At 43.2% G+C, this 16882-nt stretch overlaps 1 protein-coding gene across 5 annotated transcripts in view; it reads left to right on the plus strand.

Annotated features, from left to right (window-relative positions):
- The first annotated feature begins 8560 nt into the window (after positions 1–8560).
- Positions 8561–16882, plus strand: part of CHRDL1 (chordin like 1) — a 641585-nt gene continuing 633263 nt past the window's right edge. For 2 of the 5 annotated variants that reach the window (XM_085608178.1, XM_085608181.1), the window contains exon 1: positions 8561–8840. In XM_085608178.1, coding sequence (XP_085464304.1) covers positions 8744–8840 — 97 coding nt within the window. In that variant the 5' untranslated portion in view covers positions 8561–8743. The remainder of the gene's footprint in view (positions 8841–16882) is intronic. The other 3 variants (XM_085608180.1, XM_085608182.1, XM_085608179.1) reach the window with 2 other exon arrangements.

Raw genomic sequence — 16882 nt, forward strand, 5'->3', positions numbered from 1 at the left:
CCTTTGTGTGCAGTTTGAATTATGTTTTATTTATTGCATTTTTGGGTGGACACTAATAAGATATCTGTTTTAATTTTAAATTTGTGTCTTTGTTGGATTGTTGTATTATTAATATGTTTTAGATGTTTAAAAGTATTTTTTATGCGTGTTGTAATTTATTTTTTGTTTGTCATGTTAATGTAGTATTATTTTTTGTGTACATGGTTTATTTGTTATTTTTATATATTTTTTTTTTTTAAAGTAGTTTATGATGTAAAATATTATTTTTTGTGATATTATTGTAGTTGATATTGTATGTTTTCATATTTTTGATGTTATGTATATATTAAACTAGTTTAAGATATTCTGACTTTCCATATTTGTGTGTTACATATTATTACATTTAAATAATTTTGACAGGGATATTTTTGGCATTGATTTTTTTGGGGGGGGATTAAATAGAGGAAGGCGAAATTTTTGTAATCGATTGGGAAGAAATTTTGATCAATTGATCTTGTTTTTCGCGATATTCTGTCATGTAACTGAAAGGAGCTTTGTTATTGCTGAATACACCAGTTTCAACTAAGAAATCGTCCATACACCTATCTCATTCTGTCAGTGTACCGTTCAGTGTTGCCAGGATTATTACTACCCTTAGCTGCATCATCAGTTCCATTTCTCCCTCTTAATTTTTCAATGACAAATATTCCACCTAGTTTTGTGGAGAAGATTCCGCTGATTTATCTGAGCATTAAACCAGGTGAAGAGGTAATGGATCTTTCCACTAGATCAGGTCTTCCCAGATCCACTGATCAGATTAGAGACTATCTTTCTTCCCTCACAGAAGTATTTCCTTTCATATCATGTTTCCAATCAAAATCTCAAGCAGATGTTTGCCTCTTTAGTGTCTGCAGCGCAGATTGTCCTGATGAATACCCCCTTTTTCAATCATGATACTTCTGGGACCTGGAAGAGAGTGGTTGGTAAGATTCTGTTAATAATGCTCCTGGACGTGAGCGTAGAGCCCAATTATCAATAGATTTATTTATCACAAGCTATATTTAAAGTTAGTGAACTATATCCAGCTCATTAGCTTCATAAACACATAGAAGCCTTAAACCTTCTGAACCCCTTGTTGATGGGTTACGTCGCAGGAAGGGGGATCAAACCATTCTCTTCAGTTCTTGTTAATCCCTGACTGAGCATGGACAGCAGCTTCATGGCCAGCCTCATTTTACTAGCTATCTCTGACACTTTTGATACAGTGGCCACAATATTCTGATCCACTGCTCAGTGGAGGTTGACCTGCATGATGTGACACTGCCCTGGTTATCCACATTCCTCTCTGGAAGGAAACAGATATTGATGCATCTATCACTTTGCTCAGAAAATATGTTTAACATCTATGTGCAACAGTTGGGGGACTTCCTTAGACTTTTTAGCATAAGTGCTATTCTTAGGTTGATGATACTGTGCGTTGATGAACACCCATCTGAGCTTCTGTGCTGCCTTTTTGCCCACTCCTATGTCCTGACTAATTGTCATTTAAAACAGAATGGGCATAATAAGTTTCACTGTGTGCCCTCTGAATATCGATTCAAAAATATCGATGGGCCGGAATATCGTCTAGATTTTCTATTTCTAACTCCACAAACATGTACCTACATGGTCCATATATCTTTAAGGTACATAATCTGGAGTTAGGAATAGTGAATCTATACTACCCTATATGCACTTACCTTTCGACATTTTGTCCTTTGATGTTCTGTCCTCAATATTAGTATGCCACAATATTGTTGGTGTTGATATACAGTATTACAATTGCAGTCACTTATTGCCAACAAGACAAAGGTGTTTCCAATAAATAGGCCAGGTCCGCTTGTGCAGTCACTCCTGCCCTAGTGACTTGGAGTTCCACTAACCCATCCATATTGTCTAAGGCCAAGAACTTTGGATTCAATTTTGATGGACTGTTTCCTTATGGGACCAAGAGAGCTCTGTTGTCTCCACATTGTACATCGGACGATGTTGCTGAGGACAACTTTGCCTTCTATTCATCAATATCTGTATGCTCCGAGTTCAATTTCTGTTCAATTCTTTGTTAGATATCTTCTCATTAAAGTGCATTGATGGTAGTTCTAGTCAACGGATTTCATCCACTTGAGACTTTTCAGGGCTTCTTCTGGTGGTATCATTTTTGTTGAGTATCTTTGTGATTGTATTGGTGAAGGTCAAGGACCATACCCAGACACTGTTCTGCCTTATTTGTGGATCGGCACTCTTGCCTTGACATCAGCAAATAATTTGAAGAAGCCCTGAAGAAGTCTCAAGTGAATGAAACGTATTGGTTAGAGCTACAATCAATGCAATTGAATGAGAAGATATCTAATTAAGAACAGAAATTGAACTCAGAAAATTGTGTGACTATATTCAAAAAAGGACAATTATTTCCTCACGTGGAGTATTGAATAATCGTATCTTTCACCAGTTTGGAGTGCTGAGTGACGTTGTAATAGCGTTGGAACAAAGTTTTTTTGTTTGTAAGAGGGTCCATGGTGGCGGATCCCTTACACTTGTGCACCCATATGTTTTGACTTATTATTTGAAAATTATCGTCATATACTGTAGTGATAGGTGCAGTAGATGTTGCCCCAGTCACCTTTTGTAAGTAATTTGTACTATTTCTATATATTTAAATCCCTATCTTCTCTATTTTCTTTTGGAGGGTGTTGTAGTACCAGTGGTTGGCCAGGCATACTGCAAAAGTGTAAGTTACTACAACAGGCATTTGCAATGCAATAGGTCTCGCATTCACGCGAGTTTGAGCTATTGGCATTGTAAATGACATTGCCTTTTATTTATGTTTTGAGTTTTAAAACATGAATAAAAGGCATTGTCATTTACAATACTAATAGCTTTAACTCTCGCAAATACGAGACCTATAGCATTGCAATAAAGGATCTTCTCAACCGCTTGTTAGATTGTAAATATCAGAGGAAGAGACTGACCTGCGACGTCTTCATAGTTATAAATAGTTCAGTGAAGAAGATGTGCAAGTGTCGTAAATTACACAGACACAAAGTGTGAAGTGAGAGTTACATAATATCCGAGCTATAAACACTAACAAAGCGCTCCAACACCTTTCGCTCTGTGATAACATTCTCGCTGCTCAGGAGGAAGAGCGGGAGGGGGGCTAGCTCCTGACCTCTTCGTGATTTGAGTGTGCAGTGTGGAATTGTGTAATGTCATTGCTATCTTTGGTCTAATAAAAAGCACTCCAGCTGTAGTAGGGCCCTGGCTTCACCTGCTGGTGCAGGGCGGGCTTTGCTTTATGGCAGGCATGGAGGGAGAGATGGTCTCAGATGCAGCTCCAGCCTCATACAGTGCCACTGCTATTACTACTGAGCAAGAGGCGCTGAGGTGGTGGTATTGGTGATGGTGGTATTGGTGGTGGTGGCATTAGTATTGGTACTGGTGGTATTGGTGATATTGGTGGTGGTATTGGTGGTGGTGGTATTAGTAGTGGTGCTGGTATTGTTGGTGGTATTGGTGGTGGTGGTGGTATTAGTGGCAGTGGTATTGGTGGTGGTATTGGTCGTATTGGTGGTGGTGGTGGTATTGGTGGTGGTCACATTGGTGGTGGGGGTATTGGTGGTGGTGATATTGGTGGTGGTGGTGGTATTGGTGGTGGTGATGGTATTGGTGGTATTTGTGGTGGTATTGGTGGTGGTGGTATTGGAAGTGGTATTGGTGGTGATGGTGGTATTGGTGATGGTGGTGGTATCAGTGGTACTGGTGGTGGTATTGGTATTGGCAGTGGTATTGGTATTGGTGGTAGTAGTATTGGATTGGTGGTGGTGGTATTGGTAGTGGTGGTATTGATGGTGTTGGTAGTGGTGGTGTTGGTATTGGTGGTGGTATTGGTGGTGGTGGTGGTATTGGTGGTGATATTGGTGGAGGTGGTGGTATTGATGGTGGTGGTGGTATTGGTGGTGGTATTATTGGTGGTGGTATTGGTGGTGGTATTGGTGAGGGTATTGGTGAGGGTATTGGTAGTGGTGGTTTTGGTGTTGGTGTTGGTGGTACTGGTGGTGGTAGCATTGGTGGTGGAGGTATTGGTGGTGGTGGTATTGGTGGTGGTGGTGGTGATGGTATTGGTGTTGGTGGTATTAGTGGTGGTATTGGTGGTGATGGTGGTATTGGTGGTGGTGGTGGTATCAGTGGTACTGGTGGTGGTATTGGTATTGGCAGTGGTATTGGTATTGGCGGTAGTAGTATTGGATTGGTGGTGGTGGTATTGGTAGTGGTGGTATTGATGGTGTTGGTAGTGGTGGTAGTGGTGGTGTTGGTATTGGTGGTGGTATTGGAGGTGGTAGTGGTATTGTTGGTGGTGGTATTGGTGGTGATATTGGTGGAGGTTGTGGTATTGATGGTGGTAGTGGTATTGGTGGTGGTATTATTGGTGGTGGTATTGGTGGTGGTATTGGTGAGGGTATTGGTGGTGGTATTGGTAGTGGTGGTTTTGGTGTTAGTGTTGTGGTGCTGGTGGTGGTGGCATTGGTGGTGGTATTGGTGGTGGTATTGGTGATGGTGGTATTGGTGGTGGTGGTATTGGTGGCATTGGTGGTGTTATTGGTGGTGGGGATATTGGTGGTGGTGGTGGTATTGGTGGTGGTGGTGGTATTGGTGGTGGTATTGGTATCGGTGGAGGTGGTATTGGTGGTGGTGGTATTAGTGTTGGTGGTAATGGTGGTGGTGGTATTTGTATTGGTGGTGGTGGCATTAGCATTGGTGGTGGTATTGGTATTGGTAGTGGTGGTATTAGTGGTGGTGGTGGTGGTACTGGTATTAATGGTGGTGGTATTGGTGGTGGTATTGTCATTGGCGGTGGTATTGGTGGTGGTATTGGAGGTGTTGGTATTGGTGGTGTTGGTAGTGGTGGTGGTGGTATTAGTGGCAGTGGAAATGGTGGTGGTATTGGTGGTGGTGTTGGTGGTGGTATTGGTGGTGGTGGTATTGGTGGTGGTGGGGGTATTAGTGGTATTGTTGGTGATGGTGGTAATGGTGGTGGTGGTGGTGGTATCAGTGATGATGGTATTGGTGGTGGTATTGGTGGTGGTGGTGGTATTGGTGTTGGTATTGGTGGTGGTGGTATTGGTGGTGGTGGAGGTATTGATGGTAGTGGTGGTGTTGGTGGTGGTATTGGTGGTGGTGGTTGTATTGGTGGTGGTATTGGTGGTGGTATTGGTGGTGTTGATGGTGGTGGTGGTATTGGTGGTGGTTGAGGTATTGATGGTGGTGGTGGTGGTATTGGTGGTGGTGGTATTGGTGGTGGTATTGGTGGTGGTATTGGTGGAGGTGGTGGTATTGTTGGTGGTGGTATTGATGGTGGTGGTATTAGCGGTGGTATTGGTGGTGGTGTTGTTGTTAATAAAACAGGCTTTTGAAAACAACCCATCAGGTGGCTTTAGTACAGATGACATGTAACACAGATGTGCTGTTGTCAGCTTCAGCCCATTAGCACAGGATTATGTGCTAGCTGGAATTCACATGACTTTCGCTAATCATTTCTAAATTCATTTTAATTTGGGGGGGGGTTGAAACAGACATGAGATAATGCCAGGTTAAAGTGATTGAAAGCAGGCGCCTGTGTTATGGGGGCGGCCGTGCTGCTTAAAAAAACATAAGCGGTTTCAGCTGAAGCAGCTCATGTCCGGCCTGCAGTAAGAGAAACTCAATAAAGTAAATAGTGCTTACAGACTAAATAACAGGTCCCGTGTAACAACCAAAGTAAAAGGGTCAGTCGCCATGGGAGATTACAAATGAAGACAAGGCCGTACTAAGGAGGGACTAACAAGCCTATTTACAAATCTAAGACAGCATTTATGAAAGACAATGACACAAGTCAATGAAAAATATATGAGGAGAGTGGGCGGGTCTTCTCTTCCATACTCTACTACAGCAGTCTCGCAGGGCAAGAAGAGTATGCGCGCTGCCGCAAGGCACGACCTAAAAAGGTAAGTTACTGCAAAAGTGCAGTTTGTGAATACCGAAAAGTAGTAAGCTTAATAAAAAGTGTAAACTTCCTCAAAATGTAGCTTGCGAAGCCGGCAGCTAATCCCCTGCTCAGTGCACCTAAGTATATGTCTTGCACGTGTCATATTACACAAATGAAAAACTTATAATAGAGTGTGAATGCGAGAGGTTCCAAAGCTTTTGACCCAAAAGTGGACAATCACTACACAAAAGAAAAACTGGGGTGGCAATGCCGGAATCACCAGCATCGCCAGCAGGAATCACCAGCATTGCCATACACAGCTACCAGTGAAAAGGTCAGCCAGGAGGAATGCAGATACACAAATAAAAAAAACACCCACTGATAAGTATTCAAACAACCGGCTGCAAAAAGTTTCACCTTATTTAGTTTTGGAGTAATTTAACATCACAAACAAGTCAGACAGTGGAATTGTAACGAACACAGACTAGCATAAACTACACCAGTGATTAAATCATACTCCTTACTAGTAAAACGGTAAAAAGGTGTGACTTGATTACTTCCCTCACATCCACTGTGTAAACATCTAACTTTGCCGCAATAGGTTCACTTGAAATGAGATTCAGGAGTCCAACACAAAACTAGTAATGCCAAACATCAGTTCATGTCACTGGTATCACAGACATTCAATAAATAACTTCGCTTGTCCATGGTGATCGATTGTGGTTGGCATCACTATATTTGTGTGTCAAATAGAAAACTGCAAAAAAAATAAACCTTTATTCACACACTGACAATCACAGCATCTCATCCCTCAAGGATACATGTATATCACACACATTGCAATATCAGAAAAAGTTGGAGGTGGTAATTACTTTGATCTGATGCAGGACTCTGGACTCACACCATCACCACACCATCACCACAAGTGAAGCACATATTTCAGTTGTTCAGTTCCACTCTGTTGGACCCCATATGATGTCATGCCACACTAAATAAAGTATTTTGCCAAAATGCCAAACACGTGTATGCTGCCTTGTTTGTGGTCATCAACAACAGGAAGATCAGAAAGAGAGGATACACAGTAGAAGGATTACACTCTTTGGGAGATATTCCTTCTCTACATATTGGATACAGGACATTTGGGGGAATGGGAGGTGGAATTCACAGCACATAATGGTGACTCTCAATCCAGCACTTGTTAATGGTCTTAATGCTTTGCATTACGTGGAAATCAATTTCCTTGAGAGAATTATTGGAATCACAGCAGTATTCTTGCAACCCAGCTGGCACCAAGACCAGTGCTGGCTTCATACAAAAGTGCAGCAGTACATCACCATTCCACAGCAGAGCTGGACGAGCAAGTGTGGCACAGCGGTTTTATTGCCGTTGCCAACTGCTGTGCATGTTGCTCTAAGTCCACTCCCAGCAGACTCAGGAGCCAATCCATAAGAAGCATTCATGGGTACCAGATAGAGTACTCCTATAGTAGTCCTTTACGTGCTCTTACATACCTATGTGAGTTGTCCAACTTTTTGAAGCTGAATGCAGATAAAACAGAGGTATCGGTTCTAGGAATTCATACTCGGACCTGGATCACCAACCATGTGGATACACCGAATATTAGTGAGTAATCAGATGTGATCGAAGACACTTAGCCTGGCGCACAAGACACTTGCTGGCACTTGTCCTGACTATCTCAGTCCTGAAATTCAGAACTAAATGCTCTCTCGCGTGCTTCCTTCCTTGTCTCATGCTCTCCTGATTGTGCCCATGTTCCATTACACCAGAGCAGGAAATTGTAAAATGTCCATGAAGAGCAGGAGCCACGCTTCTATGGGATTTGCAAGGCGAAGTACATTAAAGCAAGACCTATTGGTTTTGAAAATGCTTGTTTTGTGAATGCCACCACTGTAGGTAACCATTAATCTAAAGCAGTGCTTAATACGTGCTGTGATTGCAGGTGAACACCTACACTGATTATGCGCACCTGGACTTTTTTTTAATCACCAGACTTGAACTCAGAGCAAGGGAGAAAAGTGTCTGAAAAGGAGAAAGAGGGAGAGACAGAAAGATAGTAATGCAGGGCGAAGGGAAAGCAGGGATAAAAAGGAGACGGGAAGCATGGGATGGTCGAAGTAAAACCATGAGATGGATTCAAAACTGGGCAGCCTTGGTATTATTAATTCTTCAGCAACCCCCTGCATTCGGCAGCACAGGGACTGGCTCTTAACAATTGGACTCCTGCACTTGTTCAGTCTTGTTTTTATTTTAACAAACTAAGCACTGGTTTTAATGTGTTTGTTCGACTTCTTACGCCATATTTCATTTTATTTTCAGCAAGTTGTGCACATGGGGTAACCAGGAGCATTAGTTTTAAGTATTTTTATTTTCAATCGACTTTTCTATTTAAACGTATTTGCTTAAACCATCGTAGTCTTTTACTTGCGTTAGATGTTGACAACGCCTCTCAGATCCGCAGCGCGTCTTTGAATTAGGTGAAGTGCGTCAGTCAACGCCAGTCACCTCCACCAATAAAACGCAGGAGCCGCTTCACCTGCAAAGCTCGAAGGTGCCACTAGAGGGGGCGCCTCAGCCGGGTTTCGCCTGGCAGGTTAGGCAGCCTGTCCACAGGCAGCAATTAGGCTCGCACCTTCGTAAATACTCCCCCAGGAGCTGTGCTGTGAAACCCGTTAATATTTCATCCCAGACAGCGCCGGCATTCAGCGCCTACAGAGTGAGCCTGCAGCCGCCGCGCGCTTAGTAAACATGAGGAAGGAGTGGACGCTGGGATACTCCGGAGGCGTCGTGTCCTCTGTGCTGTTCCTGCTTTTTCTGGAAGGATGCAAGTCAGAGCAAGTAAAACGTAAGTAGCATTAATCAAGCGTTTTCTAAGTCTGAATCTGTGTTACAAATAAACTGCTAGAGCCGTCCTGGCCAAGAGACCAGCAGAGAGCGGGCGGCACTTCTGCCTGATACAAAGTGCGTCCCTTTCCCTCCGAGTGCAGACACCTCCCAGGCCTCTACTTAAAACTGCTTTTACTGTGTTTTATTAAGAATCTCAGTTTTAACAGTTAGATGTGAGATTGGAAATATTTACACATCCATACCCACTTCAGTGCCATGTTATTCTACTTAAAAACCAATCAAACACTGCCAAACTTTACAAGAAAATTCTTCTATTAAACTTTTAAGAATGGTAAAGATTCCAAAAAATCCATTTCAATACATGAATTAAACACACACACATATGTATATATTGCTCATGTGGCTGATAAAAAAGCTGCTTAAGTGCAATAAAGTATTTATATATATATGTGTATATATATATACATACACACACATGTGTATGTATATTTAAAATGTGCATTTCTATAGATAGTGAGACAAATACATAGGAAAAGCAGTGCTTGTATTGCTAATAACTAACCTTAATTAATTGCATAAAGACAGTGGCAGGGGACAGCAGGAACATTCACGTGTGCATTTATAACTGCGTTTAAGAGGCAACTATCAGCTGCTAAATGCAAAGATTAGCTCAGAAAACTGAGGATTTTTGTGTGGCGTTTGCTGATTTGAACGTATTTTGATATTTGCTTCATTGTTCAGTTTAGAAGCCGTTGTCATTAGTCCTGCAGAATGCAGGTCACAAAAATTAATAATGTGCACACATTATAACAGGTTCTAACATCACAGAACACAGCAAACCATTATCCTACTACATACATATTCATCGAACCTTGCGTATTTTAAATGAACACATCTGCTTATTTTCTATTTTCCATGTGTTGTGTGGCCTGACACAGGGTATTTGAGAATTTTCTGGTCATAAAAGCAGCAATGTTGCAAAATACACACATATATCAGATGTCATGGTCAACGAGGCCAGGCAGACAGCCTCTTCGATTAATTGATTGTAATTGTTGGAAGAATCTATTTAAAGTGAATCTGCAGCAGACAGTGTGATATGTCTGTCCGGTGTGGAAGTGGACAAACATGCCGCGTGCTTCCTCCTGGGCTCACGGTTCGTGCATCTCCGGGCATTGCCCTTTTAACATTACTGCAATAATGCTGTGAGATCTGCTTAGGTGAGAATACAATTATTTACTTTACCTGAAGGTTTTCTTTTGTATTATTTATTTTGAAGTTAAACCTGGTTCGTACTTGTCTCTTCCGAGAAACTTTTTTTATTTTTTTTAAGTTCATGAAAAGAATATTAGTGAAGGCGTTATTGTAGTGTGGAAGTCCATGAGACGGCTTGCACAAAGAAAAACCCCAAAGTGATGCAACCTTGGGGCAGATTTATGAGCCCCTTGCGCCACTTTTGCGTCACTTTTCCCATGTTAAAAGTGACGCAAAAGTGGCGCAAGGGGCTCATAAATCTGCCCCCATGTGTGCTATTAATTAACGATCACATATTACGCAGACCTGTTCTGAATTGAGAAGCAGTGGTTTGCACTGGGATAGTAATCTGTGGAAGTGACATCCAGAGTGGTCAGAATTCGATTGGCTCATTATGCAAATCAGCGCCACAGGATTTCAAACATGTTTTATTCACTCGTCCAGGACCTAAGCGCGAGACGTACTTATAACACTGAGTGGTAATCGAGCTCTGAGTTTTATATTTTTCCATGACAGTAACAGCCATATCAGATTTATAAGTGTTCTTAAAGTTTCATACACTTTTGCTATTTTAACCATGTTCTGCTGTATTTATCTTTTCTTTCTGTAAGTTGTATTGTTTTGTTTGTCCACATTTTGTGACTTTAATAAACAAGAACAAATACGTTTGAATAATGCTGTGAAATGCAAATGCGGCAAATTAACACTAATGCACTTCCTTTGAGACGTGCAAGCACTTTCTTAACAACCGAAAAGCAGTAATGCAGGAACTTACGTAATTCATCGGTATTTTGTGGTGTGATGCCAATAATGCAGGGTGAGACCACCTCGGAGTTACTTGAGAGGTAGTGACAGTTACACTGGTAGTTTGAGGGAGGAACAGGGGCTGCCAGCTTGCTTCAGTGCTTAATTTGTGCCGGTGTTTGCCTGCTTTCGACTCCGGACACCTGCTGTGAGAAGAAAGGCAGCAGGCACGCGCCATGTCCAGAGAGCAGGGGTAGGAGCAAGAGAGGGCCGCAGGAGGAGGGTGTAACCTGTCTCAAGGGGCCGCAAGAGATGCTAGGGCAGGGGTGACAGCACTAGAGAGACAGGGAAGGTTTGGAGAGGAGAGAGGATCGAGAGTGAGGCAGAGCCTGGGGATGAGAGCTAAGGAGGCAGGACAGAGGGACAGAGATGCATGAGGCACTGTGAGCTTAAAGAGAAGGGGGCAAAATATGACAACACAGGGGTCAGAGAGAGATGCCAGAGCAGGGAACGGAGGGGACTAAAGAGCAGGGGTACAAGCGGAAATACAGGGGTCAGAGAGAGCTGAAAGAGCACGGAAAGGGGGGATGACAGATCCTGGGAGAGAGAGGGGCTAGGGGCCTAACAGAGGCCCCCCGCAGCCCCCGCGGTGCGGGGGGGGGGGCAAGCTCCAGGGCCCCCCCTCACCACAGCACTCTGGCTGCAGGGCTCCTGATTGAGCCCGGAGGGGGCCCCCTCAGGTGCCCTGCAGGGAGGCCCCCTCAAGGTTCGTTACACCATTGGGCTAAAGAGCAGGGGGACAGGTGGAAATACAGGGGTCAGAGAGAGATGACCGAGCATGGAAAGGAGGGATGGCAGATCCTGGGAGAGAGAGGGGCTAAAGAGCAGGGGGACAGGTGGAAATACAGGGGTCAGAGAGAGATGAAAGAGCACGGAAAGGAGGGATGACAGATCCTGGGAGAGAGAGGGGCTAAAGAGCAGGGGGACAGGTGGAAATACAGGGGTCAGAGAGAGATGACAGAGCACGGAAAGGAGGGATGACAGATCCTGGGAGAGAGAGGGGCTAAAGAGCAGGAGGACAGGTGGAAATACAGGGGTCAGAGAGAGATGAAAGAGCACGGAAAGGAGGGATGACAGATCCTGGGAGAGAGAGGGGCTAAAGAGCAGGGGACAGGTGGAAATACAGGGGTCAGAGAGAGATGACAGCGCATGGAAAGGAGGGATGACAGATCCTGGGAGAGAGAGGGGCTAAAGAGCAGGGGACAGGTGGAAATACAGGGGTCAAAGAGAGATGATAGAGCACGGAAAGGAGGGATGACAGATCCTGGGAGAGGGGCTAAAGAGCAGGGGACAGGTGGAAATACAGGGGTCAGAGAGAGATGACAGAGCACGGAAAGGAGGGATGACAGATCCTGGGAGAGGGGCTAAAGAGCAGGGGACAGGTGGAAATACAGGGGTCAAAGAGAGATGATAGAGCACGGAAAGGAGGGATGACAGATCCTGGGAGAGAGAGGGGCTAAAGAGCAGGGGGACAGGTGGAAATACAGGGGTCAGAGAGAGATGACAGAGCACGGAAAGGAGGGATGACAGATCCTGGGAGAGAGAGGGGCTAAAGAGCAGGGGGACAGGTGGAAATACTGGGGTCAGAGAGGGATGACAGACCATGGGGCAGAGAAAATGATGCAGGAGATGTTAAAGAAAGAAGATGCACAGAGAGAGAGAGAGAGAGAGAGAAACGATACAGAGAGAAGAGGGGGCCCGAAAGAGAGAGAGGCAACAGAGCACCCCTTTGGGGGTCACAACATGGGATCAATTGCTTGTATGCTTGTAGATGTGAGTGTTTGTATATAATATAATATATATTATATAATAATATATAATAGAAAAGTACACTGACAAAAATCTGTAATGATTTTGCTGCCTGAATACCGTATATTCCATTTTAAAGAACGCCAAGCATGCCTTTGCAAAAACATTGCAACAGTAGGGAGGTATGTCGTGAAACAAAGGGATTTACAAAAATACAAGCTGAGAATTTAGCTAAAGCCAGGGCCACTGGAATGATACGATTTTGCGGCCACAGCATTTTCCGCATACTTGTGGATTGTCCACATTTGCCACAGAATCCATCATCTGCCGTATAACCTGCAGATTTTAACAAAAAAGTAATTTCTAACTCAAACGGAGCAGAAGTTAGTAGAATCGCTGCTAGCTGTGCTGCCATGAAGTGAAAGACCCTTTGCACAGGTTGCCCTTTCTGTTGCTTACTGCTGTATTTGGGTTTTAAACTGGTACTCATGAGGTAACATCTTTTCCTGGGCCGTGTTATGTCTAAAAAATGACAAAATAATAAAGTAGTACCATCATGAAATGAGTCATGTAAGCAGAGCACAAGTCCTAACAAAAAAAGTGGGGAGGGGGGACTAACCAAGTTAGGCAGTATGCAAGTGACATCATGGTGCGTGACATCACAGCTCATGATGTCATGGCACAACATCACACGTGGCATCACAGGAAGTGACCTCAGAGGAAGTTACATCACAAAAAGTGATATCAGATATTAAGACTTTAGAGATATGTTTAGCATGTCTATCATGAGTATATTTAGGCACATTATGTGATTTAACAAATCCAATTTTGTGTTGCAACTCCAACGCAAAATCTGGGCCTCAACTCATTCATTCATTAATTTTTTTTAAACTCTGCAACTAAGAAATTGGCAAGAAGGAGAAACATGCCTGTAGATCTGTTCTGCTTAATTGGTTTCCGAGTTTGCATTTTATAATATTTTATGGGATTAAGGCACCTGCTGCAGAGATCTTTGTGTGCTCAGAAAATCTTCAGGAATAATAATAAGATAACTCAGTAGGTTAACGCTTTTGCTGGAGAGATCTGTGTTTTGTCTAGGTCCAGATTTGAATCACTGTAGTATAGAAGGTGAATCTCCTGCAAAGCACATCATGTAACATGCAGATGATAGATTTTTTTTTTATATATGTAATTGGGTAAGTGGGTTAATGCTTTTATCACAATATAGTACAGTGAGCTATGAAGGACATGTGACTCTTACACCTTGTAACCCTCACTCTCTTATGTAACATATCTTATACATTGATTTACACACTAACATGATTTATTGTCAATTTACAATGTGTATGTTACGTAAAGCGCTCTGACACCTTGTATTGGGAAGAGAAGCGCTATAAGAAATGAAATAGTGGTATTTTCAATTGTTATTTGTGTAAACACTGGGACAGACCAACACATCTGACATTCTTATGAATAGGATGTTCTAATGAAATGCTCTTATTTTAGAAACATGTTTTGCCTTGTTTGTCATTTTTAAATATGAAATGGAAATACAACAAATGAATTAATTGTGCGAACGAATGGCACAGAAAGACCATCATTGTCTCTTCTCCGTGTTGTGATGATATTGTGAAGATTTTAATTAATCATACAATAAACTTTGAATTGACTTGTCTCTAAAATGCACAAGGATGGATGGCAGGGCTCTTGCTAGCTCACTTCTGAAGCCTGGGGGTCACTTCCACACTTTGGTCAGCCAACTCCGTGCTTCTTTCTCATAAGCTTCGGAAAATCCATCTTTTTTTCTTCTTAATAAGATTATATCAGATGGATGCTTCTGCACTCATCCCGTGGCGCCACGGCATCCAGTTCCTGGATAAGCGCGCTTTATAAAGACTAACCACATCAAATCACGGCACATACCTGCAATGCTAAGCATCCAGTGGAAAGGCAGACTGACTATGACCATCAGTGAGGCAACGAATGACCTCAACAAAGGGTGGTTGTCGAAGCTATAAATGCTGCAGCTCTTTTTCTTGTTTATTGTTCCCTCTTTGTGCATCCCCGCGCTAAATGCTGCAGCTCTTTTTCTTGTTTCTTGTTCCCTTTTTGTGCATCCCCGCGCTAAATGCTGCAGCTCTTTTTCTTGTTTCTTGTTCCCTTTTTGTGCATCCCCGCGCTAAATGCTGCAGCTCTTTTTCTTGTTTCTTGTTCCCTTTTTGTGCATCCCCGCGCTAAATGCTGCAGCTCTTTTTCTTGTTTATTGTTCCCTTTATGTGCATCCGGACGCGCTAAATGCTGCAGCTCTTTTTCTTGTTTATTGTTCCCTTTCTGTGCATCCCCGCGCTAAATGCTGCAGCTCTTTTTCTTGTTTATTGTTCCCTCTTTGTGCATCCCTGCGCTAAATGCTGCAGCTCTTTTTCTTGTTTATTGTTCCCTTTATGTGCATCCCCGCGCTAAATGCTGCAGCTCTTTTTCTTGTTTATTGTTCCCTTTCTGTGCATCCCCGCGCTAAATGCTGCAGCTCTTTTTCTTGTTTATTGTTCCCTTTTTGTGCATCCCCGCGCTAATCTTCAAATCATTGACTTTCTTCGGCTGAGACACCTCATTGGCCAAGATGTTGTCAAGTCTCGGCAGCAAATGAAAATGTGTTGATAGACACAGCTAGGGCACTGTATCCCTCCCACCAGCAGGTAGCACTCTAGTGTTTGTCTTGAAGGCGGTCGGTTGGAGAGGACGTGGTGATCCAGGGTTGTGTGATCGGAACCTCCATGAACCCCTTGTTAAATCGAAAGAAATACCTACATTTGGGTTTCAGTCAGTCCCACACAGCTCTTGGTCCCGGTGCCACTGTACCTGCTGCACCAGCAATAGCTATGCCCGTTCTTTGCTATTATACAGCCGGATCTAGACTATCCACTCCAGGAATCTGGGTTTGACCCCATGGTCACAGGCTTGAATCCTGGTGTTTTCCCCCTTTCTATCTTCTGAAGTCAATAAAATGAATACTGTTAAATTGGGTAACAATTAACATCTTTTATCTGCAAACTCGCATATTTATTTAGTGCCACAGCCTGTGCCTGAATATTCGATACATATATGGGGCCTGCAGGTCCGGTGCTAGGCATGGGCTTAGGGAGGCTTCTGTGTCTCTTGTCTCACTATCAATCATGTGTTAACATTTGCTTTAGCTTAGTGTATTTTTACATTGCTCTCACATGCAATTTTTGTATGCCATGCATCTTACAACTAATCACAGTAAATGTACACACCTCTATTGATACTTAAAAACAATTCTTTTTGGTGGCAGTGGTTGTGGGTGTTGTGCTTGTGGTGCCTGCGGGTGTACATACAATAGTGTGTGTATGGTGTTGGTGTACTATGCTACTTGTTGAAAAAGGGCATTACACATTACCTATAAATGCATTTTGATTCACTCTCAACATATATGTGTAGTAAGTAAGTAGTGCTTACCTGTCTCCACACCATCATGGCCTCACTCCTTCAGGACTCCGCCACCAGGACTCTCCATGCCACTGGAGTCAAGCTAGCCTGACTGATGAGGGGTGATGGCCCGAAACCGGTCGCAGGATGCTTGTTTCCAGTACGGGGAGGACCTGGCCAGGCAGTTTGGCTGGACTGTTCCCATGGGGAACAGGGTCAAGACTGATTTGCATATGGCTGGGTCTGAACTGGAATGGCATGGGGAGCAAAAAAATGATGAATTTAGGCCCAGATCTCTGTACTGGGGTGAATGTTTGACTTTGTACAGCATTCATTTTTTCGTCAGCAACTGGACACAGCCTTCAACCGTAAAAAAAACCTCTTTGAACTAGTGAAACAACAAACTAATGGAGAGCGTAAATCCTCCACATCTGACACTACAACCCTACCGAATTGTCAAACATTTTCCTCCTTTTTTTCTGATAAAGCTAAGTAAATTGACAATGAGCTCCGCATTGCTTTGAATTGTTTACCGCCTGAAACCCAGTCACAATGCACCTCCACCACACAGGAAATTTGTCCTAGCAACCTTCTCTTTAAACCTAAAAACAATGCCTGGTGGTCCATCTTTCAGACATTTGAGGACACTGACATCTCAATACCATTGTCTTCCACTAAGCTTTCCAACCACTTCAATGACCCTCTTCCCTCCAAATTCCTCAAGGAAACTTCATACCTCCTGATACCCCTATGGACCAGAATTATCAACGCCTCTCTTACGCAAGGCAC

This window comes from Triturus cristatus, chromosome 5_2 (assembly GCF_964204655.1).
Source record: "Triturus cristatus chromosome 5_2, aTriCri1.1, whole genome shotgun sequence".
Taxonomy (NCBI): Eukaryota; Metazoa; Chordata; class Amphibia; order Caudata; family Salamandridae; genus Triturus; species Triturus cristatus.